Raw genomic sequence first — 25184 nt, 5'->3', positions numbered from 1 at the left:
CAGCGGCATCTAATCGGTGCAACTCCATTTGATAGATGATGAGATTCGATGCTTCAATGCTTACTTGCCTGCAACGCTCCGATGGAACCGTTAGTACGTGGTAACATTCCGCGAGTGGATGAAGGTGAACTGCTTGTCTGGTCTGTCACTTCGCATGACAAAAAAAAAAAAAAAAAAAAGATCCAGAAGATATCCGGGGCCCCGTGGAGGTGGTCGTATGTGGAGAACTGGGGTTTACGGGATTCAATTGTTGCTCAGCCGCGCGGTAGACAGTTATCGGCCGAGCAGCATCGTGATCAGGGCGAGCTCGTTGTCTGACACATCAAGCGGCTGACAAGGCCTATGGCACGATCAGCGCTTCCAAGGTGTCGTCGGATGGCCAACCAGACGTTACAATACTGCACAACGTCTTTCGGATGATACTGCTTCCAGGATATTGTTTGTGTCCAATGTTCGTGTGCCATGGAAGCAGGCTTGCCATGGACGTTTGAGATTATGGACTGATGGTTGTCCAATAGCGCTTGAATTGGGAATCCAAAGGGGTCCTGGGGCAATGGATTAGAGTTCGCGAACAGACGCATGATATATGTGATATATCACATTCGTCTCCCTGTCGGTCCTTGGCTACAAGGAACGACGGACAGCCCACGTTTCCCCTTCAAGCTCTTGATGACAGGTGTGGCTATCTTTCGTTAAGTTGAATGTAAAGGGGGAGAGGGGGGCGGGCATCCAGTTACTTGGTTGGGACGATGTTGACGAAACATCTGTCCGGCTGTAAGCGTTTCCACACATGTTCGTTGATATTGAGATTTGACGCAGCAGATGTATTGTTATGTCTCCATAGATTAGTAGCAGCGCTTGCAGCGGGTGATTGCCTCGTTCTGGTCGATATTGCGGCAAGTGGATACTCTGGGGAGTTCCCAGCAAGCGGGCCTGCGGGCCTTTCGCAAGGCAGTTCCCGCCGGTCTCATCGCCGAAACCTCTCTTGAGGCAAGTCGATGGAGTTTCTGGCTGGGGTTCTCAGGTGACGTAGACGAATAGTCTGGTGGAGACTAAATGATCAAGGTCCAATAGATGTTGCGTTGAACTGGAGATTCGTCAGGGGCCAAGAAGCAGTAGGCTCGCATGTCAGGGTAGCATGTAGCAAAGGCCGTCCCGGAAGCGATGCGGCGTGTAATTGGGTAGGGTGATTTAATATCAAAGCAAAGAAATATATTTCAGCCTTTGAATGACTTCGTTCAGCTGACGCATCGTGGATCGAATGAAAAGTAGCTTATCGTGGCAGAAGGTAGTATCATACTTTCCTCCCTTGTCTACTGTACGGTAGTACACGGATCCGTACAGACGACGGAGAAGAGACCGACCCGTCAAATCTACCTTGTTCGCGGTTGCAAGGAACTCACAGACTTGGTGTGACCCCCTAGCTTTGCATACAGCAAGCCTAACCAGGAGGGTATTAGACCGACCGTAATGCAAGAGAAGTTGAAAGGAGAATAGTGCAACATGGAGAGAACTTCAAGTCTTGAGATTCGTGGGCTCACAAACTCGTGCTCTGTTTATTTTCAAATCTATCAACTGGGAATGGTGGCTAAGATTAGGTTGTTCAAGAATCAGGTCCCGTTCATGAGTTTTTAGTATCATGATTCCGTCAAATTGGGCTCAGGAGGATTCCATGCACGATGATGCGTTACATTCACCCTGTTGCAGAAAATGCCGCTGAGAGTTCCGAGTTGACCCGCAGCTAGAATGGTGGGCAAGTAATTGTTTTGCATTGTTACGGGGGACAGCGTAGACTGGCAACTGGAAGTTCGATCGGAGGCGGACTTCACGATGCTACGGTCACGGCCACACAGGATTGAGGCACTGGGGTAAAATCCGCGGCATCTCGACTGTTTCTGGTAAGCCGACGCACATGGTCTAGACCTGGGTCCATGCAGTCTCCTATAGGACAGCGAAGAATGAAGGCATCGTGAACAAAGCAATAAATGGCTTCAGACATGGGAGTACGTCTCCCGCTATCCCGCAAGCGGGTGTACTTTCATGTAATGTTGTGGTCAGTAACAGAGCTATTGATGCCCGGCGGCAAATGCATCGTGATTTCCGGAAATCGATGAATTCCTCCCCAAGAGGTTTGTGGCTATGACCAGTAAACCACGAGCACATCGTCCAGTCGGTATCTACAAGCGTGATAAACTTTCTAGCCGACGAAGAAACGCCATTATCGGATGGGTTGTTCTTGCGCTATTGCCCGTCAAGTAGTTAACTGGATCATGACGGCAGCCGTCAATGGCGATGCGGATTCGAGTGAGACGGAACTCGACTATTCAGAGTGATAGTATAAGACCCCAGATTATTATGGACTGAGAGCTGCACCCCACAGGCACTGTACAGATTACTGTAAGGAGATTCTCTCTGGAATACCCACCGCCCCAAGCCTGTGCCAATGAGTACAGTATTACATATTTTCCACAGCTGCCAGGAGGTCTTAATCGGGCCGCTTGTGGGCGTTGCCTCACGTCGAGCTCTATAATCGGTGATGAGGGATCAACTGAGAATGTGCCCTGAGGTTTTGCTCCTGCGCATAGCCGGTTGCGCATTAGCCTCTACAGGGATCATTGCTTCTTGTCGTGGTGATTGTGCTAAGGTTAGGCAATGAGTTAGAGTTTGGGCTTGCAGCGCTGCAAAGTACACTTGGTCACTGACTTGGCCCCTTGCCTAAGAAAAAATATATATGTACTCCTGGTTCGAGCCGCTCTCGAGTCAATGCTTTTAACCTAGCAGGATCTGCCGGTTATCTGGCAGGGTAGTCAAGATTGTAACTCTGTGCAGCGTGCACAGGGCTCATATCTGGACAAGTCACTGAAGACCCAGCCCCCAGACTGCGCAAGAAAACTGTACTGGTAACTACTTATGGCTCTGTGATATGTCTACAACCAAGGACAGCCAAGGCACTTGGTACAGTCCTGGTTACATGTGGCCAGTGTGCACCTGTGATCCAGACATACATGGCGTTAAACGTTGACCGTACGATATAAGCAGTCAACTTTGTTTCTTCACAATTCTGATATGATAAGTTTCGTCAATGAGAACCACCGTTGGGCTGGCTCAACACAAGAAACGTTAGTCCTGATGATGTTTTCACAGCATGCTTTTCATTTTCATTTTTTTTTTTTTTTTTTTAATTATTAGATTTTTTCATTCATGAATCTGTCCCGTCGACATCTGTCGCTCTTCATGTCACATCGGCTCACAACTGATGATTCGATCGCTCGATGGCACTTGGTCCTGCAGATAGAGCAGCCAATAGTCGATACAGGGACAAGCAAGACTGCATTGTTGGTAGATGGGAAAGTTTTACTAGCTGCCTGTAATCATCACTGAAGTAGGTACGGTGCCGCTATCGAAAAGCTTCCAGAGATATACTTTGAAGCCGTGCCTCTTTTGTCGTCATTGGTTGTGTAGCCGGAAGAAGATTGGAAGTGTGTGTACCCAACATCTGAAGACAATTGAACATTGATGAGCGGGTGCAACGTGATTGGATCATCGACAAATAGTCAAATACTGAGGACCTTTATCAGAGTCATAAACGACTCGCAGTCAAGCCTCAGGTCTCACACAGACCCTGTAAGAACAACCCAGCTCGTCGATAAGCTACCCCCCAGTCCCCCTGCTTGCTCCAACGCTCTCGTCGGTCGCTTGTCCGCTTGGGTTGAGGGTTTGGCAAAGCACTCGGCGCCGTGCTTCACCCCAGTCTTCTTGTGCGGCTAGGTATCTGGATCTCCCGGCCGAGCAGCTTTTGGTGGCTCGGGTAAAATTAAGATCTGGACTTGAAACTTGTTCCAATCCTGATCTGGAGATGGGCAGAGGGGCGGTTTGTTTTTTCTGCTTCAGATAACCAGGCCGGAAATAATTACGCCTCCCGATTTTTAAGTTCACCTCATGGATTTTACGATTGTCTGGCGAAAACGGCTGAGGAGTCGGGGACACTTTTCCCACCAGAAGTGACGCTACATGAGTGGGTTTGGCATGGTGGGATGCTTTTCAGTGAACCCTTAAGCATTAGCCCCTCTAACGATCCCAGCACTTTGGGCACACCAAGTCATTTTACGAGCCTGAAAGCCAGCAAAGCCAAGCAGATGATTTGACAAAACTCCTCCACCAAGCGTGAGATCTTCCGGGGCCGTGCCTTGAAAACCAATTCGGGGGCTATTAGCGCTGCTTGGCTTAATGATTCAACCTCCCTCCTCCTCATGATCTTATCTGTGCTTTTTGCCTTGGTGCCAGAATGTTCGCACTGTATGTATATTTGTCAAGACCACTCCTGGAGACTACATACCACTAAGCAAGTAGTTAGTAGAGCAGCCACGAATGCCGGGTGAGGATCCTCGAGGTGACAAAAGACGGGAACTAATACTCCTACATTATTACTATTAGTCTAGGAGCCAACTCTGGAGTTGTAGAGAAAGGGTAATCACACCTTGGTATTCAAAGGAAGAAATATTGATGTCTGTTTTCATGTTGTGCAACGAGATGCGTATTTCTCGTCGGTAAACGACGAAACTCTTGAAACACTTATCCTTCAATCGAACCTTTTCTCATGATTCGGTTCCGTCACCGCCACAGAATAAACATGATACGATCTGATCTGATCTTTTGGTTCCATGAAAAGATAACGCTTCGTTTGGGCCTAGGCGCACTGACACACCCTTTCCCCGTCAAGGACTCTTGGGACGAGAGGGTTGAAAGTTCCCATGGTCGGTTGGGTTTGAATCTATTGCCCAGCCTGCCGCTTGTCCACTGAAGGAGGCTCTTTTCACTTGTACAGGTTGGGAGGTGTTGCCACACCAGCTGAAATCAGTCAACCGAGAAGATGGCCAGCAGCAACACCTGAAGACAATGGGCGTCTACAATAACACTCAACAAAGCTGGCGTTGAGCAAGTATCCAACATTGTCATGCACAGTGCCGGGTTTTCGGACCATAGTCGGCTCCAGCCAAGCATACAAACACACCACACACACACACACACACACACACACACACACACACACACACACAGAGAGAGAGAGAGAGACCAGGTACATGTGCCTTACCCGGTTCCACAGCAACATTTGCCCTAGACTTTCCGGTACAGGGACTGTAGCCTGTAGCCTGTAGCCCGAAGCCCAGTGGCCCATACCGAAACGATTCGTTGGGTTGGGTGGGTGTGGGTTCTTACATAGTAGATGCACCCAAGAAGAGCCGGGTGCCCACTAAAGCGCGGCCAAAGTATTCCAAGTACCTGCTCACGGATGGGATTGAGCACAAGTACTTGCTCGGTACTCCTCTCTTGGTACTTCCACTGCGCGCTGCCCTGCACCTGGGTGCTGGGCAAGCGCAAGCGCAAGCAACTGGAGACGTCAACCTCGGTGATCATCAATTATTACCTACATGCTTGGAGTACTGGGCCTGTATTTGATCCACCCGCCAACCTGTACTTCCGTGAGATATGGTTGGGTAGTAGATAGCGGAAGTACTACTGTATGGATCCCGTAGACATACAGTGGAAATACACAATAGACATCGACATATTATGGTAGGTACGCATGCATGCATGTATGTATGTACGTGTTGTAGTAGGTGCGCTGTGGTAAGTAGGTGCTGGAGTCCAAGTCTTGGTCTTTCTCCACCCGCTACAGCTACCGCTACCGCTACCGCTATCACAACGCACCACAACGCAAGAATCCAGTGGGAATCTTTCGCTCTGTTGCTCTTCTTTCGTCACACCTCCCCGGTTTCGTTTCTTTCCGTATTGCATTGTATTCAACCTCTCCAACCATCCACTCCGACCATCGACGACACGAATTTTTCACCTTACCTCGACCTCTACACCCGGTGGCTGATCTTTTCCTGCCAAATCTCAACAATTTCGACTTCAAAAGCAAAACCTGCTCTCACACAATTTTGCTCGCTGCGCAATGGCCCGCTGAATTGGCCCAACTCCGAATCGCCCCGCCTCATTCCTTCCCACTCGTTCGACACCAGCATGGACCTGTGATTTCTCAGAATGAAGACAGCACCTCTTGTGAGAGATAATCCTCAAGTCTTCAGCGACCAATATGGATCCGGACAAAGCACATCACCAACCTCACCGCCTCCATACCGACATCACCCCGCACCATCACTTCTTTTCCCGGACTGCCAATAGCACCCCGTTATCCTCACCGGGGCTCTTCAGCCCTTCCAACCCACGGCCTCACATGGCTCTCTATGGCATCTCCGCCTCCGAAGCGACGACACCCGCCCCAGGGAACATTACCAGTCCCTACCTTCATCCGCTGCAGAGCCACAAAGTGCGGGAGTAAGTAAACCCCTGGGCATCATTCTCACTAGTAACGCTCCTATTAACACACCATGTCACAGGACTGACAAGGCCCTCGTCGACCGAGACCTCATGACAGGCCGCAAGATCATCAACCAGTACGAAGTCATAGAAGAACTCGGCCGCGGTGTGCACGGGAAGGTCAAACTAGCCCGCAATCTCGAAAATGGCGAAAACGTTGCCATTAAGATCGTCGCCCGCTTCTCTAAGAAACGGCGGCTGGGCAAACTCACTGCCATGTCGCAGGAGGACAAGACCAAGAAGGAAATCGCCATCTTGAAAAAGATCAGACACCCCAACGTTGTGGCCCTACTGGAGATCATTGACGACCCCGAACTTAAGAAGATCTACATGGTTCTCGAGCATGTCGAACTGGGCGAGGTCGTTTGGCGCAAGAAAGGACTACCATGGATATGTGCCGTTGAGCGTCGTCGTATCGAGATGGAGATGCGTGGCGAGGTGGACACCGAGGAAGGCGAAGCATATGTCGGTCTTATGGACAAGAAGCGAGCGATCAAGGAAGTCAAGAGGGCCAAGATGCAACAGAAACAAAGCAGGAAACCGGACGATTTCTGGAGCATTGAGTATGGGGCCGCCGATGAGGACGAGCCAGGCTCCCTTCCACGCTCCATGTCAAAGGACGGTCGGTCTCTGTTTCAACAGCTAGAGATGCGCCAAAATGGGCAACAGGAATGGTCAAGAGCAACATCACGACCTTCGTCTACCAATGGCCGTTCGCGAGCAGGGACACCACACCCTTCCGAGTCGGATATTGCATCAATGGCCGGCGAATACTCGAGTGATCTAGAGACACCCGGACCGACGCTGCCCCACGCAGGCTCTTCGTCCGCTCTCGACACTGCCATATTCAGCCCAGAAGACGCCATGCTTCGGGGGAGGTCACCTAGCATGGCTGATTCCATAATCTCCCACATGTCATCCATCGACCTTGACAGAACTGGTGCCGACGCTTTCGCCGAGGACTTCTCCTTTGTACCATGTTTCACTATCGAGAGCGCTCGCTTCACTTTTCGTGACACCGTCTTGGGACTAGAATATCTCCACTATGAGGGCATCGTTCATCGCGATATCAAGCCAGCGAATCTTCTGTGGACTCGGGATCATAGAGTCAAGATCGCCGATTTCGGTGTCTCCTATTTCGGCCGTCCTATTCGGGACGGTGAGCTGGACGAGTTCGTATCCGAGTCCGAGGCTCGCGATTTCGATAATGACCTTGAGCTTGCCAAGACAGTGGGAACCCCAGCCTTTTTCGCTCCCGAGCTCTGTTACACCGATATAGACGAAGGGCAACAACCTAAAATCTCCGAACTCATCGACGTATGGTCCTTGGGCGTTACTCTCTACTGTCTCATATATGCCCGTATTCCTTTCATGGCTGAGGACGAGTTCCACATGTTTAGAAAGATTGCGAAAGATGAGGTCCTCATTCCTCGTCAGCGCCTTAAGCCTGTCGACCCCCAAACCAACCCATCTACCCAATCACTTTACACGCGACCTGGTAGTGCTGCTGGTTATCGTGGAGACGACGAACTCATCTACGAGCCACTAGATGAGAACCTGCTTGACCTGCTGCGCAGGATGCTCACCAAGAATCCCGAGCAACGGATTCGACTGCGCGATGTCAAGCGTCATCCTTGGGTCACCCAAGGCATCCCCAATGTCGTGGCGTGGCTTGATGATACCGATCCGTCGCGACGAGCCTCGGGACGCAAGATCCAGGTCGATGAGAAAGAAATCGGACACGCTGTCGTACCTCTTACCTTTTTGGAAAGGGTTCGGTCTGCAGCGAAGAAAGCCGTGGGAAAGTTTACTACTCATCGGCCGTCAGAGAAAGTAGATATTCAGTCTAGACGAAGAGCTAACAGCAGCACTAACAGCTTATCTGGTGAGAGCGTGGTAACTGCTTCATCTCACCTACATCTTCGAGATGTTCGTCGTAAGAGTATTCGCCCCGATGATTATTTCACCGTTGGCGAACATCCTCTCGCGCAAAGTGTGACAGCCAGCCCCCAAGAATCACCAGTAAACGCCAGCGTCTCAGACGGACAAACGCAATCGATGTTGGTAGGAGGAGACCTCAGCGGCCGTACTAGCAGATCTGCCATCGATTTTAACATAGAATCAGATCTCCCGTATCGGTCGCCTTCGAGAATGTCGACATCGTCCAGCAAAGCCGCCCATCAGCAAAGTCACCTGCGCACGCGTTCCATAACCAACGCTTTCCTGGCTCTGACTCATGCCCCACCCATACCGCATCCGACGCCTGCAACGCCTGCAACGCCTACTGCCGATTCCACTTTCCTGGATGATGCATTGGCGTCCCTCCGAAAGGCCCGTGACACAAACACTCTTGACGATGGTTCGCGATCACGTTCTGTTGATAGAGGTCTGTTTGCTAGTGCCGACAAGCGCGCAGAGGCTAAAGTTGCCTTAAGCACCGCGGTTGCACCCGGAAACGTGGAACTGCCACCTCGGAGGCCTACGGCTCTTGGTCTTGTCGATAACATTCAGACGAGTGACAACGACCCTCTACCATCGCCCATGTTCTTTTCACCCAGAGCTGTCAGAACCTACCAATACGCCGAGCCTTCCTACGAACCTAGCATCCTCTCTACAAGCCATCACGAGAGGCAGTCGTCTTGGGCGTCCGCGGGCGACCGATACCTAACAAGCCAACAAGTCATGATGATGGACGCTAAAACTCCACCACCGAGAATGTATCATTCATCGACACCGGAGTCCTTTGCTCGAGCACACGAGAAGATGCAGCGCCGCCAAAATCGTGAAGACGAGGGGCAAGCCAAGCGACGGGAGCTGGTGACATCTCATGGTGAGGAACATCCTTCGGAGGTACCGTGCCCACCATCACCGGATGACGAGGTGTTCAATGAGAAGCCTCCGCCGCCGTCACGACGAGATACTACTGGAACCGTCATCACTGCTAGTTCATCGACTGGGAATATTGCAACACCGATGACGAGCCCCAGTGAAGTGGCAAGCCCTGTCAGCATGGGCAAGGGTGCCAGAGAGAACTCGCAGGTTTTCCGATCGGATCCATCGCTGCCTGCTCTCTTGAGCGGCGCCAGCTCGGTCTCTGCTGATGCCGAGGGCGATTTTCTTCAGCGGCCAGGCTCCGTTGATCCACCATCTCTGATCGAGACTGCCGACTCACTCACACCTCCCGCTTTTGATAAAGAACCAATCACGGGATTCCCACTCGAGGCTTTGGAGAGTGAAGACAGTGCAGTTCAGCTCCACCTTGCTGCATCGCTGCGCAGTCATAATTCTTCGTCCATGTACTCATCACGAGCTGTCGAGGATGACGACAGTAGCGATAGCGACGAAGGTCTTGTCATGGCAAAGACAAAAAGAAAAGGACCAATCAGAGATCCCACCAGCCAGCCTTTTAGTAGAATTGCGACCAGTGCGAGACGCAGGGACACACAAACGAGCGTTGGCAGCACCGAGACAGCCAAGAAGATTGTGGTCCACAGCGATTGAGCTCGTGGCTTCATCACTCTACCTCAACTATCATATAACACTATTTCTCAGCTCGTTTCCTTTGGCAGTATTGGAGAATGGCAATGCATATGGGTCGGCCTTTTTTTTTTTTTTTTTTTTTGCTTGTGCATTTACAACGGCATCTGTTTCGGACGTTTCTCAACAACTTTTCAGGCATTAAAAATCTAAGATAAGCATGCAATCGTTGCGCACGCACCCCTCTAGATTGGTTTGCAAGAGGCTTTGGTATATCAACCAAGACAGCACGAGCTGAGACTGCATTGTTGTCTTCATTTCCATTTCAGACAGGGAACACAACATTATTTTATTTCTATTCAAATCAACTCCTCTCTAGTGTACGTGTGGATGGACAACACAGCAGATGTAGTTCTGGGTCAGTTGGAAGGTCATGAAGGTTTAAGCGAAATTGTTTATATATTTGAATGAGATGACGATGGGATGAGACATGTGGACACGGTGATATCCCAGGGTGGGCAGGCTATAATTAAACATAGGAGGCGTTGTGGTTTCTTTGAATGCAGCATCTCGTTGCAGGCGGTTCGGACGGTCTTGGAATTTCCTGCCGCCTGTACAGGTCGGCTCTCATAGCATCATTTGCAAATACTAGTCTGCCCAAGCCAGATATAGTGTGGTGGAATGATTATAAGAAACCAATTGTCACAACACTGGAAGGGGCAAAGCATAAGGGATGTAGTCTGTGTTAGCGGGCGGAAAACATATCCGCTATAGACTGGCATACTCAAAGGAGTTCTGATAGTGGCATCATCATTTAAGTACAGTCACTACTTCCAAACGCATTGAATTGGTATCCAGCCCATGTATTGGCTCCTGTGAACTGGTCGTGTCCCATAGGCGTGTACTCGAGGGATACTTTGAAATGTGTGCGTACGCGGTTCGGATGAAATTTTATGCTCGTCTCAAACTTTTGCTATTCATGCTATGCTTAATTGTGATGCTGAAGATTCTCACTATGATCCCATGGCCTTGGCATTCTCCTCGAGCAGCACGACGGCTTTGCCACAAAACTTCATGTCGAAAATCTTCATCCTCTAGACTCAAGCCAAGGGACATGAATTTGCACTTGATGCAGCGTCGCACAGCTAGTCCATACAGCAGTTCGGCTTCTCTGTTCGACCCGTTCAAAGTGCTGGACGGCGATTTCGTAATCCACCAGTAAACTTATTTCATCGTTGTGGAGTGGCTCTTTCACATGTGGCCTCAGAGAATCGAGAGGCCTCTCCAACGCCAAGTCCACCAGCACGATCCCCAGATTGAAGCACTGGGGCCTGCTTCGTATCCACTACCGCTTCTTCCCCTTTGCGTTTCGGTGCTGGTCCGCCGTCCGTTAATCGCCTTTCACAAACGCACTCTCGTAGAAGGCCTTGACCGGCGGTGTGATGACCGCGATATCGACATTTGTGAACGTTTCTGGAAGCTAAGGCGACCTTGAAAGTTGAAGGACACCGGGGGAAGTCCCTGGAAGATATTTATAGATGGGCATGTGCGAGTTGCTTTGCCTCTTTGGTTGTTGTCTGTTTAATGCCGATTGTACGTCCCGGATGCCTGGGTTCTAAAATAGCCGGAAATATGATTCTAGCTGCACTATCTGTTTCTGATTAAGTCCATAATGAGTTCTGTGGTTCTTGGATAACAAATATGTATTTTGAAGTTGTAGGACTTGGGATGATCTGTATGTTCCCACTTGGAGCAGACCTTTAGTACACCTAGACTTTTGGCTCGGGTATCATAGAGGTCTGCGGTTGATATCAGATAGCAAGATAATTGCTAGGGGAATACTGTGGGAACTACGTTCGGATGTAAACGTAGCGCTCTTGATCTATAGCGTCCACAAATGGTATGGATTCAAGTAAGTTACTCCGACGTCGTGTGAAGACAAGATGATTCCACTTGCATCATTAGATTGTAGACCATGTGTGACATAGTATAATAACTACAAAATCCGTGCGGTTGAACCTGTCGAGGCCGAAGACGAAAGCATGAGTAGCTTTTGGAGCAGCTTGAGAAGTGAATTGTGAGCACCACCAAGTGTGGTAGTAGTGAGGCACTCTGAGACTTTGTGTGCTTCGGTTGGCAGGTGCCTATTGATGCTGGAACACAGGTCTCAGGACTCTCTCATGATCTAGACTAGCCTATGCCTGCTGCCAGCCCACGTCGGCTGAACAGTAGGTCAAGGAGGCCTTTAGAGCTTTGCTTCACGTCAAGCACGTGTATCACAAATGGACCATGTCTCGAAGGTCCGGCATTGCGTTGCACACTCAATTTTCAAAATGAGAATGTGAAGAGCACAGCACCTGAATTGGCTCACTCATTCCTAAGACATGCTAAATAGCTTGGATATATAAACACCTTGAGTGGCTGAGCTTGCCACCTTTGCAAAGATCATCCGATTGGATCTATCATAATCACGATCAATGGTTTACAATGTGTCGTTATTTTAGATTTGCATTTTAAGTATTACTTGCTGTGGGCTTGGCAGCCATTGACGTTCCAGCTAACATCAAGACTTTCTACAACAGTGCAAAAAGCACAAGAGTAATGCAACAGCCGTATCAAACTAGAGATGCGATGGAGGTCTACCCGGCAAGACTCGGGTTCTTTGGCTTTTTTTACACCTTTCATCCCAACTTAGAACCCCAATTTGATATGTGTAACAAGACTGATCGCATCGATCTGCAGATTGGTGCTACTGCGGCGACCAGCAAAACGACTGGAACATTATCTACATTCAAGGCAAGAACGGCAAATTTGCCAACATGGCTATGGACTGCGACGGAAAATCCCTGGCACCTGACAACGAGCGTTGTGGAACTAACCCTTCGGATCAGAGCATGGCTGCCTGCACGACTATGCTCAGGCGTATCAGATCCTTGGGATCACAGATCTAAACACGTTCGTGCACCCGTACGTCGTCTTTGGTAACTCGGGTACCCAGCCGCACAATGTACCCTTCGACCCGAGAAATTACGGCGTACTGCCGCTGAGTATCGTCGTGGCCATTACTCCGGACACGCCGGCGAGCACCATCGAATTCGATCCTCACTCCTCGTAATGCAATACTTCGTTGCCCAACGTCCATCGCTTAACCCCTAGGTACCACACACAGACCTGTTGAATCTGAGGCGACACCAACGGCGGAGAGCGCGACGCCTCTTTCACCGGCGAGGCAACCCTAGCCATGGGCGAGCTGACCATCGGTAATGCCGTTCCGTGGAAGGATGAAGCCCAGTGGAACGCTGCATCGAAAGAGGACTTCACTGCTTCCATTCATGACCAGTATGTGAGGCTGATCGCTCGGGTGAAGCCCCAGGCTACGAGTGGCGGCGGCAACTGTTCTTGGCAAGGACATTGTGCTGGTGAGTCTTCCATGGAGTCCGTCCCTGGAAGCGAATCAGCATCGGCTAATGGAGCAACAGGGGCTTCATGCAGGACTAATACCGACTGCTCGGATAGCTTGGCTTGTCTCTCCAGCCGATGTTGCCTCCCACAAGACTTTAGCTAGGCTAATCATTGTACTGGCAAGTCAATTAACCTAACAGCCCACATGTGAAAGACATACTCATGCTGCAGAATAGGTGCCCCTTGTAAAAATGATAACAACTGTGGCGACAACCTTATGAGTCGTATCTTCCTGGGCTTGCCACATACTCTACACACAAGTTGAGACTATCGCAAGGCAACCATGAGTCAAAGCGATACGATTAATCAGGTGTGTGTGGCCAGACTGGGCAGGGTCTTTCAAGAAGAGTTCATACAATCAATCATTAGTGTAGTATAGATTTTGCACATTAGCAAAGATGCAATAGCCTCACCATGCCCACCACCATCCTTCAAGCCTGTGATGAGTTTCATCGTTACCTGGTAGAGCTCGCCTTAACTCAACACAGTGGTAGATTCGTGGTGAAAGGTAGTTTCCATAACTCTCGACCGACCAATCCTCGCCTCACTCGCCATGGCTCAAGCTCAATCCCCAACCCTAGATATAAAGCACATCAATATTGTCCGCAATGTATTCGTAGCTTTCACTTCTGAAATCATCATTTGTAACCCAGCTAGCAATATTTGAGAATTGCATCAACTGCTGCTTTTCACTCCATTGTGGCCAGTCTGGCAGGATTCCACTGCCATTGTTAGGATCCAGGTTGTAAAGAAAGGATATGTAGTAACTCGCAAAGGCGGCACTCGCATAATTAGGCAAGATGCCGTAGAAGACTTGTAGGATATCAGAGCCATGGAAGGTACCCAGAATCGGCGTGCCATAATCGTAGCTCGAGAGGTACGACCACGAGGGGACGTCAGGGTTCATCGCATTGGTTCCCTTCAGGAAGATACGACGGCTCAGCGTGAACACCAAGTCTCCAAGGATCGCGGCAAGGCGTTTAAACTGTGGATAGGCGCTGTTCAAGATGCCGGTATTGAAGGGACTACCCATCGTGATGTTGTCCGGGTATGTGGCGACGAGGCCGCGGATTTCTGCCTCTGTCGCATCCCGGAAGAACACTGTGAGAAGATAGTCGACTAACTCGTCCGTGGTTGTAATGTTTGGCTGGAACAAGGCGAAGAGTGTGCCTTCATCTTCCTGATCTCCTATGATCATGGGAACTGCTGCGTACTTTCCACTCGATACCAAGATATCAGGGCTCGCAGTCAATACCTTGCCGTCCGGTCGAGGAACATATGACAAGGCAACGGAGGTGTAACTTAGGATGCCAGGAACGCTGTTCGTGGCTTTGAGGAACGTATCATAGTCAGCCTCGCGAAGACACTCGAGCGTGTCCGTAGCCCCTGCGCAATTGGCATTTTCAACCACTGTATCATAGACACCTTGACACCTGTCGCAGTCCACAAAGTCGGCCGGGACTACGCTGCCGCTGTTCATGATGCCACCCCTGAAGAGAGGCTTTCCATTGTACGTATTATCTCCATCGTACAAGGCCATCTGGTCAAAGACGCTGATGGCACCAGCACTTTCTCCCCAGATAGTGACCTTGGCAGGATCACCACCGAAGGCAGCAATATTATCAGCAACCCATTCCAGTCCCATCCTTTGATCGAGAAGTCCCAGATTGGCGGATCCATCGGCAAGAATTTCCTTTCCAGGCAAAAATCCGAAACCGCCAACCCTGTAGTTGACCGTGACAAAGATGAATGGCTTGCCCATGACTATGCCGTTGAGCAGTAGGCCAGTACCATCGTACATCTGAGGACTTCCCAGCTCGAAGCCACCTCCAAAGATGTACAGTAAGACAGGAAGCTTGGCATTGGCTTTTGTACCAACAGGCCTTTGAACTCTTATTGTCAAACAATCCTCCGTTTGACCTGTGACAGTCTGGAAGAGCGGAGTATTCAGCAGGTTCCCCAGAACTGATGTTAATAGCTCACTGTCGTCTGTTGAGAAGAACATTTGGGGGCACGATGGTCCCGAACCGGTCGCATCAATGGTGCCAAACGACGAGGTCAGCCTTACCGGTGGCTTTAACCTCAGAGATCCGACAGGTGGCTTGGCGAAGGGAATGCCGCCAAAGTTTTCGACAAGACCGACCGATCCAACGACTGTGCCTGCAGGAATGGCGACAGTTGTCTTGATCAAAGCATCTCGTTCAGTCTTATCAGGCTCTGGTACCAGCGTAGGTGCTGGCGCCGGTGCTGGGAGACCGAGGCCAACGCCGGCCAACGCAATGGCGGCGACGAAGTGAGAGACGAACGACTTCATTCTGCCAAAAGAAAACAGATTCTTAAGACAGCTCGGAGGAAGACTTTTTGTCTAGAAGCTTGGCTGTCAGAGCTTGAGTAGGAGAAGAGAACGGGGCAACTCAAGTTGAGACTATTGTCTGCCGGCCTATCCATCAGGACGAGTGTATTGTGGATACGGAACATCTGCTCATCTTATAGCTTTACTTGGAAGTATGGCTTTGAGGCGGTCAGGTCTGGCATCCACTGCCAACTAAGGAGAAATGCTGCGAAGTTGTTTGCATCGGGGCAGCCTCGGCTGGTCCCAAGATCTGTGATGCCCTGTATGCATATCGTAGGATGCGACCCCATGAGTAAATGCCTGGTCCGCAGGAATTGCCCCATTTCGGCACCTTTTCTACAAACCTTGTTCCTGTGAGATCTGAGTTTGTCCTACACAGCTTCGCATCTAGAGGGAATGGCAAATCACTTCCCCGTACGCTGATATAGCGCCTCGGCGTAAGCAGGTACATCTTCACTCTCGTTCATCGTTCGTGTTTAGACTCAGGCACATGAAAATTCTGAGACATCGACCTCACCAAACTGTTAGCGACCGAGGCAGCTTTATCGTGGGGTCACGGCATTTCTGCATGCTAATGCAAGTAGTTGGTTCTAATTCGAGGATCATGTTACTGAAAGGGCGGGTGGCTATGCACGGCGGGCAACTATCACTCGCTATCGTTGGCACTCGACGAGAAAGATGGTGTGCAGGCTATTGGATAAGTCTGGCTTGGCTACAATAGTCGACAATTCTGATAGTGCTGGTTGGTGGATGATGACCGGCGATGGGGATGCAAAAAGGGCAAGCGACGCTGATCTGGTGGGAATCAGGCCAATGAATGCTCCGGCAGAACCACAGTCATCCCCCACAATTCCCCAGATTCATGTGGGTTGGGGGTTAAGTACCGTCATCTTGCAGTTTGGGTTGACAGATTCAATACCCGTGCGGGGAAATGCTACCTTATAATGCAGCCCAGTATTATGTTGTTTACCATCGTGACCGTAAAACTTTACATAGCTGACATGGCATGCTTTCCAATGCGGCTTCGTTCTCGTCTTCGTTTTCGGAGATACTGCCACATCTTCTCAAAAGGGTTCGGTCGGGAGAATGATGCCTGGCGTTTTCATGGTGGAGAGTCTCCGCCTCCGCAATATCCGCATAGTATCAAACCGCAATGTACGCTGACACTATTTTCCGAACCCCCACACCATTTTGGTGGCTGTAGTTCACTCCTGTATTTGAAAAGAATAAATTTTCACATGCTTCAGTTATTCATGCCGTGTGCCAGCCGCAATGGCGTTTTCCATGTGAACATCCACTAGGCAATTGATTGCAGTAGAAGCCGAGTACGATGACAAGCGATCCCAATCACTCAAGAGAATGGTGTTGAGACTTGGGAAAATAGAGCGAGCCAAACGAAGTCAGAGCCCCTGGAGCTTTCCACCAAGAGTAGCAGTCGTCGAAAGGCCTGAGATAGAAGCTACGGGCCACACGATCGGCTTATTCCGGCAGCTTTACGGACAATAATGGGTTGTGGGATAAGTATCGACAACCTATCTGCTCACATAACATGCTCGAGTAAAGTATTATCATATTGAAGAACTGCGTTGTGGGATGCTATGATGACATCGTGCCGACTTTAATCGCGAGGATTTCGATAAGGATTAGGCGGCTTTTCTGTTGTTGTATATTTCATCGTTTTCATTTGTTTCCTGTCGCATTCCATCCTTGTGTAAGAACGTGTTCCACTTGCGTCAATGTACACAGATGATCTTGTCTCTAACATACCCAATACAAAGCTACTTAAACGATTAGAATAATAATGCTCAAAGGCAACGGAAGAAATAGACTATCGATCACACACAAACTTACTTATATACGCACCAGAAATAGCACTACAGCATCAAGTGCGGCCTCATATAACGACACCACGCTTTGACCATCCATTTCTACCCTTCCAAGCCCATAGGAACAAGGCACAGCCTATCCAGACGCTTACGGTCATGGCCCAGAACGTGCCTGTGTAGCACTGTTTACCATGGCAAAAGACATCCTCCGCACCGTCTGCAAGTAGAGGTGAGTTCTTGGCCCCATTCTGATATTCAGCAGAGTAAATAAGTCCCCACATTGTAGACCCAATAGCAGGGGAGACGGCAACAATGCCGAAATTTGTGCCGAAGTTCTCTACTCCCCAAATGATAGTAACAATGATAGGGGTGAGACTGAAGAGAGCGCCGTACCCGAAGCCGACAAGACCTGATACTAGCCAGAAACGATCTCCGTGACCTTGGACAATGCCAGAGGCCAGTATGAGTGTGCCGACTGAGAGAAGACTTCCAGCACCAACAAGCAAGATGATACGTGAAACAGAGAACCTTCGCTGAGGCAGTGTTCCGGAAGACGTCAAGCCCGTCTGAGGATGTTGAGTATGCGGACTTGGACATATTACGTCGCTCAAAGATCCTGTCAGGAGCCGGGCAGCAGTACTTGTTGCGGCGAGAATTGAGACATGCGTCGCTGCCGATGTCCCACTGCCAGGCAACCCAGGAGAATATAGCGTACCAATAAGCGTGCCTAAGTTGTTGATAAAAGCTTCTCCAGGACCGACGATTAACCAGAAACCTACAGCGAGCGACCACATAGTATGATCTGTAAGAAACTTCCGTGTTTCAGCATTGAGCAACCATTGCTTCTTCAGAAGTGCGTTGTTTTCATCTTCGTCGTCTTTAGATGGATCAAGAATGCCAGCGTTTTCCATATCCTCGATCGAACTGCTAAGAGCCCCATAACTCGAAGTAGATCTCCGAAGTATCCCACTTCCTTCAAGGAACCCACTTCTCTCAAGCTCTTCCACGGCATCATCAATGAGCTCGTTCTCATTGATAACACGCAAGGCGAACCCGCCAAATAAGCCGGCTGTGGCAAGAAGAATGGATAGGAAGATGAAGAAATGATACACATTGACCTCTCCTCTGCCTCCGTTGGGCAGTCTTTCGTAGAGCACATGACTCCCGAACTGGGGAACAAGAATGCCACCCAGCCCGATTGATGTCAATGGGGCTGCCAACATCAGACCGCGGTATTTGCCCTTACCAAAATTCTTTGCGCAGGTAGAGATGCCAGTCAGATACATGCATGCCGTGCCGGCGCCTACGCAGATGAATGCAACGACCATGTAAGGAACTAGTGCATGGCTGTTGTATGTGTCAATGGTTCGCAACGCCACATCGCCCTTGTGATACACAGCAGCAGCTGTGCCGTAGCCACCTGCAAGCAGTACCGCGGCCACGAGGGACAGTGGGCCCGGCCCAACGCGGTCGCACAAGTACCCGACCAGTGGTACTGGAATATATAAAGATATACTCATAGCGCTCGCTATCGCATTGATCTCAAACTGTGTAAATCGCAGTCGTTGTTGAAACCTAGGCGCGTAGAGAGAAAAGACGCTGACAGTCCCTACACAGAAGGACGAGATGATAGCGGATGCGAACGATAGGATCTGTAAGGTTCGAACGTCGCGCCGGCGCTTCGGATTCGGGAAGACATCGCGAAGGGAGCTCGTCGAGCTGAGCGGTCCTAGTGTGGATGCCGAAGACGAGCGCAACAACGGTGCTCGCGTCTGGTCAGACTCGGATTGCGATGCCATCGTGATCCGAGTTGGGCGGACCACTGGCAGATGAGGACACTGGGCTTATCGTGTGCAGATGGTTATACAAGAGGCATCTGGTTATGATTAGGGAGCTCCAGGTATTGTAACTAAGAAAACAGGAAATGATATAGGATTCACGATGCCATTGCAAATTTAGAAGATGATGCTAGACGGCTGATCCGCAATAGATTGCTGATCAAGGTCAGCGGGTTCGTGACGCTCTTTCGACACCGCATTCCATCACGCCAGCGCAGTCGTAGATTGCTCAGGTGCACTTATTAGCGCATCCCAGCGGACCTCGGGAACGTCTAGGGCGTCACTATGCACTGCACAACTAGCAGATCTCCACTGAAACGGTTTCGTACCCACTGGGTTTTTAGCGAGATTGGAGCTGGGAACCAAATCGCCCACGTTCTCGTCCAAATCGGACTTAGACTAGCAGCTTACTGGACGCGGCCATTATCACAGATATCGAGCCCCGTCCAACATCGGACGCACTGAACGAAACGCGAAAGACGTGTACGCAGTTGCCACATCCATGCCTGGCTATCGTCGTCTCACAATAGGAAAGCCCTTAACGCCGTTTTCTTCAGTCAGGGCTGCCGACAAATATGATGGTACGCCGCAAATTCAGAGGCTCAGTTGTAACAGCTAATAATTTTCTGTTAGTCGTAGTTTTGATATTTCGATGAAATGGAGGATCACCTAAGCCAAGCCTTAGGTAGGCTCGTTCTGGCCGGAGGCGAGCCTGATCCTCAAGCTCGGAAAGAGGCTCTGTGTGCCTTCGTGCAATGTGGTCATCTCAATGTCAATGAGTTTCGCCTCCTCAAAGAACTGCTCTCCACCGTGACATTGCAGAAAGACATTGTGCCTAATCTGCCGGTGGAGCTAGTCATTCTGATTACGGATTACTTGAATGAAAGAGACATATGGTCTTGCTTGACGGTGTCCCACGGATGGAAAACGACATTCATGAGCGATCGGATAGTTTTCAGCCTTGCTGACCGCCTTTTCCCGCAGCTTACCTGGAAAGTATCACAAGATGCTCTTCAGAACGACAACACCCGTGCTGAACTGCGTTTACGGTTTTTGTATCGCCTTAGGAAAAGGCTGTCACTGATGAAACGTTCTGCCTCAGGAGCGCCTCGGCAGTTTGAAGGGAACTACCTCTGGGAATCGGAGAGCAATTTCAAGCTTGACGAGCAGGACTACTCCCAGTTCGCATCACCAAACCTTCCCTTCAATCAGAAGACATTGTATGCCAATGGCCGAATAGCCTGGCAAAGGGAAACCCACACGGTTGTGATTGACGACTTGCGAAACAGATCACGAAAGATCCTCTCTCACCCTGGAGGCAAACTCTTGGGGCCGGAGATGAAATTGGCAGCACTCGGCATTCAACTTGCCGTCGCTACCATGAATCGATACATTTTTGCGTGGAATATCGAAAGTGGTAGATCTGAACGAAGGATCCTGCCCAGCCTACCAGAGCGATGTACCACGTTCGGGAATCGAATCGCCATTATCACAAACGAGGAGATATACTTCTGGGACATGGGCAGCCCCTTGGTCGCAATGGCGTTGCCAGATCTTAGCATCGCGCTTCTAGCCGTCAACACATTTCCTAAGGCCTTCGTTCACCCACATCGAGACAATGTTTTATATGCCCGCCAGGTGTACAGAAGTTCTTCGTACACGTTGCGGTTTATGGTACATAAATATGTTGACCGGAAACATGTTGAGACCTTCGATCATGACGTAGCAATGAGTTGGCTGCCTAATGAACGCTTTACTAGTTCGCTGATGGGCTTCATACCCATCAGTCATGAGTGGGACCAGCAAACTGACGGCTATTGCCTCTACGAGTTCGATATGTATCATGAAAAGTTCTTGAAGCGCGATATCTCCCATTGCGGGAGGCGACATAACGACAGCTTTATGTTCACATTCGACGACGACTTTGCAGTTGAGCTGAGCGAGCGTCAGTACTGGGTTTGGTGATTCTCGAAGAATGCCCAAAAAATTCCGACGCACTTCTTTCGATAATCCATCCTTGGTCGTTGCAAGCAAGATCCCGGTCACGGTTTGCTCAAACAATCGGTCACCAACAATCGAACTACAACGCAATAAAATCTCCGTACTGAACCAGGTTAACGTAGACGGCTGAACAGAAGAGAACTTGGAAATATCGGGATATCCGCAAGGAATGCTGCTCAGGCCCGCTTATCATTTTTGAAAAACACAAGGCGACTCGTTTATGCGGATTGATTTCCGACGACTACCGTCAGCCACGCTGTTTGCTCCCTCGCCGATAGCTGACCTTCACCATTCAATCTGAAGCACGCCAGGCAATGCATAGTGGTTAAACTTCACTCCAAGACATGTCGCAAACTGCTATCATCGACGATTACAAACATGATTACTGCAAATTATGCGCATGACAATGTTTCAGAGGTCTAGTGCTTCACCGAGGTTAAGAGACTGTCACCGTGCCTTATTTCTGACAGGTAACTGAATCTATATGCAGCCAACCGATGCATCCCGCAGCTGCAAGGCAGACCCCGCAGATGGTCCTGTCAATCTATATCCCGTGCATTATAACTCAAAAGTTGCCAGTATACAAACACAGCTGTCCAACGAGCACTGCAGGTGTGGAGAAGGCTGCAGGTGCAAAAGGAAATACGAATTCTTGGCATGCGTTGATCTTCCTCGTTTGCCGTGCCTATGACGAAGCTCCATGCCTCTCAGATATATCTTTTGGGCAATTTGAGTTGCAACGGTAACCCTAGATATATTGGGATACCTAGTCTAGGAAGGTGTCGCGCATGGTCAGGCGACGAGACAGCACCCAGGTCTTGGTTTCCGGGAGCTCGCAGCGTTACAACGATATGAGGATACGAGGAACCAGGAAACACACTTAGACTTACACTCCGCAAAATGCGGTCTGGCACGCTTTTCTGCAATGTCGCTTGTTTGCTCCTTGATTGCTTGCTTCTCATGTTTGGGGCGAAATGCTTAGGTGGGCGGCAGAAGGGATACATAGCATGAAGATCCTGGTGAAGTGAAAGGGATAACAACGGCAAGCGGCACCAATCCCACATATATAAGTGATCGGACCCCAGCCCCAAGCAATCTATTCGTCAAGAAACGCAAGCTTTTTTCGCCTTTCGATTTAATACCACGACCATGAAGTTCGCTACCACCCTCCTCACCCTCTGCGCCTCCTCGGCTCTGGCTGCACCCACCGCGTACGCAGTGTCTACTGCCGCAGCCAAGGAATGGACGCTGCAAGGCGTCAAGCGCGCCTGCGACGCCGCTGACACGACATGTGTCTGGTACTTCGGCATCTCCACCGGCAGCGACGACGCCATCCCGGCCGTATATGTCGTCAACGCCACCGAGAGCGCTCCCGCGTCGCAGGCAAACGGCAGCCCGACGGCTTTTGGTGCCTACACCATCATCAGCGGCTGGAGCGGACAGTTCGGCCCCGGCGAGGGCTTCACTACCATCAGCGTTGTCGACTATGCGAACAAGCTGATTGCATACCCTGCCTACAGGGACGCCGAGCTGGGCAACGGGACGACTGTGAGCCCCGACCGCAGCTACCCAGTACAAAGCTTGCCATAGACGGGAGGGCGAATGATGTATGACAAGGCATGAGGTTAAGTTTGGCGAAAAGGAGAAGGCCGGAGGGCTAATGTTGGACTTGGGGTTAACACGGTGGACCTAATGATCGATATCTCCTGCAGTGGCTACGGGCACGAAATCAATGTTACCAAGAAGATAAAGTGTGTTAGGTAATTTGTAATGCAATAATTGCCTTGGTGCCACATCTGTTGGGCTCCCATGTTTCTTAAATTCCAATATTTACACACCAAGCTCTAATGCGCTCCAGCTTGGAGCTCCTCCTCGACCTGCTTCTTGACGAGCTCGCGCACTGCCTTCCAGTCGTTATCTACATCTGACACTCTCTTCTCCCTCTCCTCTAATCCAACAAACTCGGGCGGCAATACGTTCTCCTCGAAGCTGAAGCCCGACTCGTTCTTCAACGCCATCTCAACAGCGCCGGCGAATTTGGCAGGATGGGCAGTTGACAGGGAGATGTGTGGTATCTGGCCAGCACGCTCAAGCGAGCGAATAGAAGCAGCGACACCCACGGCTGTGTGAGGGTCAAGGACATATCCAATCTTGTTGAAGTACGACTTGATGGTTTCAGTAGTCTGGGAGTCGCTCACTCGCTCACTTTCAAAGTCGCGCTTGGCCGCCTGGTGAACGTCCTGGTAGACAGGACCAAAGCCGCCGCTCGACTTCAGCTGCTTCAACCAGTATGCGACCTCCTGGCCTGCCTGCCTCTTGTTCCACTCGTCGTCCATCTTTGCCGACTCGGCGAACCCGTATGCCAAGAACCACAACAGACGCTCAAAGTTACTCGATACAAGGATATCCATGGCCGGGCTCAGAGTCTCCTTGACGCCGTCCTCGTGAGCCTTGACACCGTCTACGGCTAAGCCACCCTCTGCTTCAGGACCGTAGGCCGGCTTCTTCTCATACTTGCCTGTCTTCCAAAACCTGTCAAGAATATCGTTCTCGTTTGTTGCTACTACGAGCTTGTCGACGGGGAGACCCATTCTGTGGGCAAAGTAGCCTGCAAGGATATCACCAAAGTTACCAGTGGGTACCACAAAGCGAACCTTGTCGCCGATGTTGAAATTCGAAGATGTCTTGGCCAAGGAGAAGTAAGAGTGGAAGTAGTAGACAATCTGTGCGAGGATTCTAGCCCAGTTGATGGAGTTAACGGCACCCAGATTGAGTGTCGAATTGATATCGGGATCGGCGAATAGGGCCTTGACAATGTCCTGGCAATCGTCGAACGTGCCAGTCACTGCCAAATTGTGCACATTTGGGTCCAACACTGTTGTCATCTGTGCCTCCTGGATGGGGCTTACACGACCCTTGGGGTGTAGGATGAAGACGGATACGTCTTTCTTGCCGCGCAGGCCATAGATGGCTGCGGATCCAGTGTCACCGCTCGTGGCTCCCACCACGGACAGATGATGCCTGTCTGCTATGTCGTAAGTGTTCTGTTCTCCTGCTAATACCTTTCGGCAGACTCACCTCGGCCGGTCTTGCCAACGTTCTTCCTCACCAAGAAGTACTCAAACAAGTTACCCAAAAATTGCAGGGCAACATCCTTGAAGGCAAACGTTGGGCCATGGAACAACTCTAGCAGGTATAGGTTGTCGTGGAGGTGCTTGAGCGGTGTCGTTTCGGGTGCGCGGAAAGTCGAATATGAGCGGTCGATGATTCCTTTCAGGTCTTCTCTCGGAATCTCACTGGATGATATGTAGAGAGAAAGCACCTCGAGAGCCAAGTCGGGGAATGAGAGGTCCTTCCAACTTTGCCATTGACTAGCGCTGGGGATCTGCTCTGGAATATAGAGGCCACCGTCGGAAGCGAGACCCTTCAAGACGACCTCCTCGAAGGAAAGCTGTGGATGAGGCAGTCAATATTAGAGGCGCGGCATTGCCATCCGATCAGGGGGCCCGTACATCGTAGTCGTCTCCTCTAGTACTTAGATATCGTTGAGGAGAGCCAGTGCTCGCGGTTCCGTTGGTGGTGCCGTTGGACATTTTGGCTAGCAATACTTGTCGACACAGTATAGTCCTCACAGCTATCGTTGATGATCTTCTCTTTCCAAAAGACTATGTCGGCTTGGAAGTCGACAAGTCCCTGAAATGGCGGGGTGACTTGGTCAAAAAATTGCGATCAGTCACGACACGGCAGGTGCGAGATCGGTATGGCAACGGCTGCCCCGCACTAGTACCGATGACGTTAGTTCTTGCCCAACACTCCCCGGTCTGCCCGTCGGCTTGTCCCAATATC

General features: G+C 50.3%; 6 protein-coding genes across 6 annotated transcripts; 3 read left to right on the top strand and 3 right to left on the bottom strand.

The window, feature by feature from the left end:
• Nucleotides 1–5657: 5657 nt before the first annotated feature.
• Nucleotides 5658–9982, top strand: BKA67DRAFT_551764 (uncharacterized protein). Its single transcript, XM_046101776.1, has 2 exons — nt 5658–6339; nt 6402–9982. The coding sequence occupies exons 1-2, from the start codon at nt 6098–6100 to the stop codon at nt 9880–9882; spliced, it is 3723 nt and encodes a 1240-aa protein (XP_045960614.1). The 5' UTR covers nt 5658–6097; the 3' UTR covers nt 9883–9982.
• A 3915-nt stretch (nt 9983–13897) lies between these two features.
• On the bottom strand, nt 13898–15634 carry BKA67DRAFT_513877 (Alpha/Beta hydrolase protein; the record flags this gene model as incomplete). Its single annotated transcript, XM_046097608.1, has 1 exon — nt 13898–15634. The coding sequence occupies one exon, from the start codon at nt 15632–15634 to the stop codon at nt 13898–13900; it is 1737 nt and encodes a 578-aa protein (XP_045960613.1).
• A 1637-nt stretch (nt 15635–17271) lies between these two features.
• Nucleotides 17272–19620, bottom strand: BKA67DRAFT_153955 (putative transporter MCH1). Its single transcript, XM_046095123.1, has one exon. The coding sequence runs from the start codon at nt 19296–19298 to the stop codon at nt 17568–17570; it is 1731 nt and encodes a 576-aa protein (XP_045960612.1). The 5' UTR covers nt 19299–19620; the 3' UTR covers nt 17272–17567.
• BKA67DRAFT_153956 (uncharacterized protein) lies at nt 19621–21569 on the top strand. Its single transcript, XM_046095124.1, has 2 exons — nt 19621–19918; nt 19971–21569. The coding sequence occupies exon 2, from the start codon at nt 19995–19997 to the stop codon at nt 21300–21302; it is 1308 nt and encodes a 435-aa protein (XP_045960611.1). The 5' UTR covers nt 19621–19918; nt 19971–19994; the 3' UTR covers nt 21303–21569.
• Nucleotides 21570–22285: 716 nt separating this feature from the next.
• BKA67DRAFT_153941 (uncharacterized protein) lies at nt 22286–23055 on the top strand. Its single transcript, XM_046095122.1, has one exon. It carries the CDS (start codon nt 22488–22490, stop codon nt 22926–22928), a length of 441 nt encoding a protein of 146 aa, XP_045960610.1. The 5' UTR covers nt 22286–22487; the 3' UTR covers nt 22929–23055.
• Nucleotides 23056–23096: 41 nt separating this feature from the next.
• BKA67DRAFT_551753 (threonine synthase) lies at nt 23097–25045 on the bottom strand. The gene is made up of 3 exons (XM_046101775.1): nt 24851–25045; nt 24417–24789; nt 23097–24363 (listed from the first exon to the last, which is right to left on the bottom strand). Exons 1-3 carry the CDS (start codon nt 24929–24931, stop codon nt 23183–23185), a joined length of 1635 nt encoding a protein of 544 aa, XP_045960609.1. The 5' UTR covers nt 24932–25045; the 3' UTR covers nt 23097–23182.
• Nucleotides 25046–25184: the final 139 nt, after the last annotated feature.

The sequence above is a fragment of the Truncatella angustata genome (assembly GCF_020726525.1).
Source record: "Truncatella angustata strain MPI-SDFR-AT-0073 chromosome Unknown BKA67scaffold_2, whole genome shotgun sequence".
Classification (NCBI taxonomy): Eukaryota; Fungi; Ascomycota; class Sordariomycetes; order Amphisphaeriales; family Sporocadaceae; genus Truncatella; species Truncatella angustata.
This window is presented reverse-complemented; position numbering and strand designations above follow the sequence as displayed.

What these genes read in the sequence shown, in the direction of transcription:
- BKA67DRAFT_551764 (XM_046101776.1), top strand. Translation starts at nt 6,098, where the DNA reads ATGGATCCGGACAAAGCACATCACCAACCTCACCGCCTCCATACCGAC. An exon ending in CAGAGCCACAAAGTGCGGGA is followed by an intron (nt 6,340 to 6,401) that starts GTAAGTAAACCC and finishes ACCATGTCACAG; the next exon opens with GACTGACAAGGCCCTCGTCG.
- BKA67DRAFT_153955 (XM_046095123.1), bottom strand. Translation starts at nt 19,298, where the DNA reads ATGGCATCGCAATCCGAGTCTGACCAGACGCGAGCACCGTTGTTGCGC.
- BKA67DRAFT_153956 (XM_046095124.1), top strand. Translation starts at nt 19,995, where the DNA reads ATGGAGGATCACCTAAGCCAAGCCTTAGGTAGGCTCGTTCTGGCCGGA.
- BKA67DRAFT_153941 (XM_046095122.1), top strand. Translation starts at nt 22,488, where the DNA reads ATGAAGTTCGCTACCACCCTCCTCACCCTCTGCGCCTCCTCGGCTCTG.
- BKA67DRAFT_551753 (XM_046101775.1), bottom strand. Translation starts at nt 24,931, where the DNA reads ATGTCCAACGGCACCACCAACGGAACCGCGAGCACTGGCTCTCCTCAA. An exon ending in CTAGAGGAGACGACTACGAT is followed by an intron (nt 24,790 to 24,850) that starts GTACGGGCCCCC and finishes CCTCATCCACAG; the next exon opens with CTTTCCTTCGAGGAGGTCGT. An exon ending in CGTTGGCAAGACCGGCCGAG is followed by an intron (nt 24,364 to 24,416) that starts GTGAGTCTGCCG and finishes ACGACATAGCAG; the next exon opens with ACAGGCATCATCTGTCCGTG.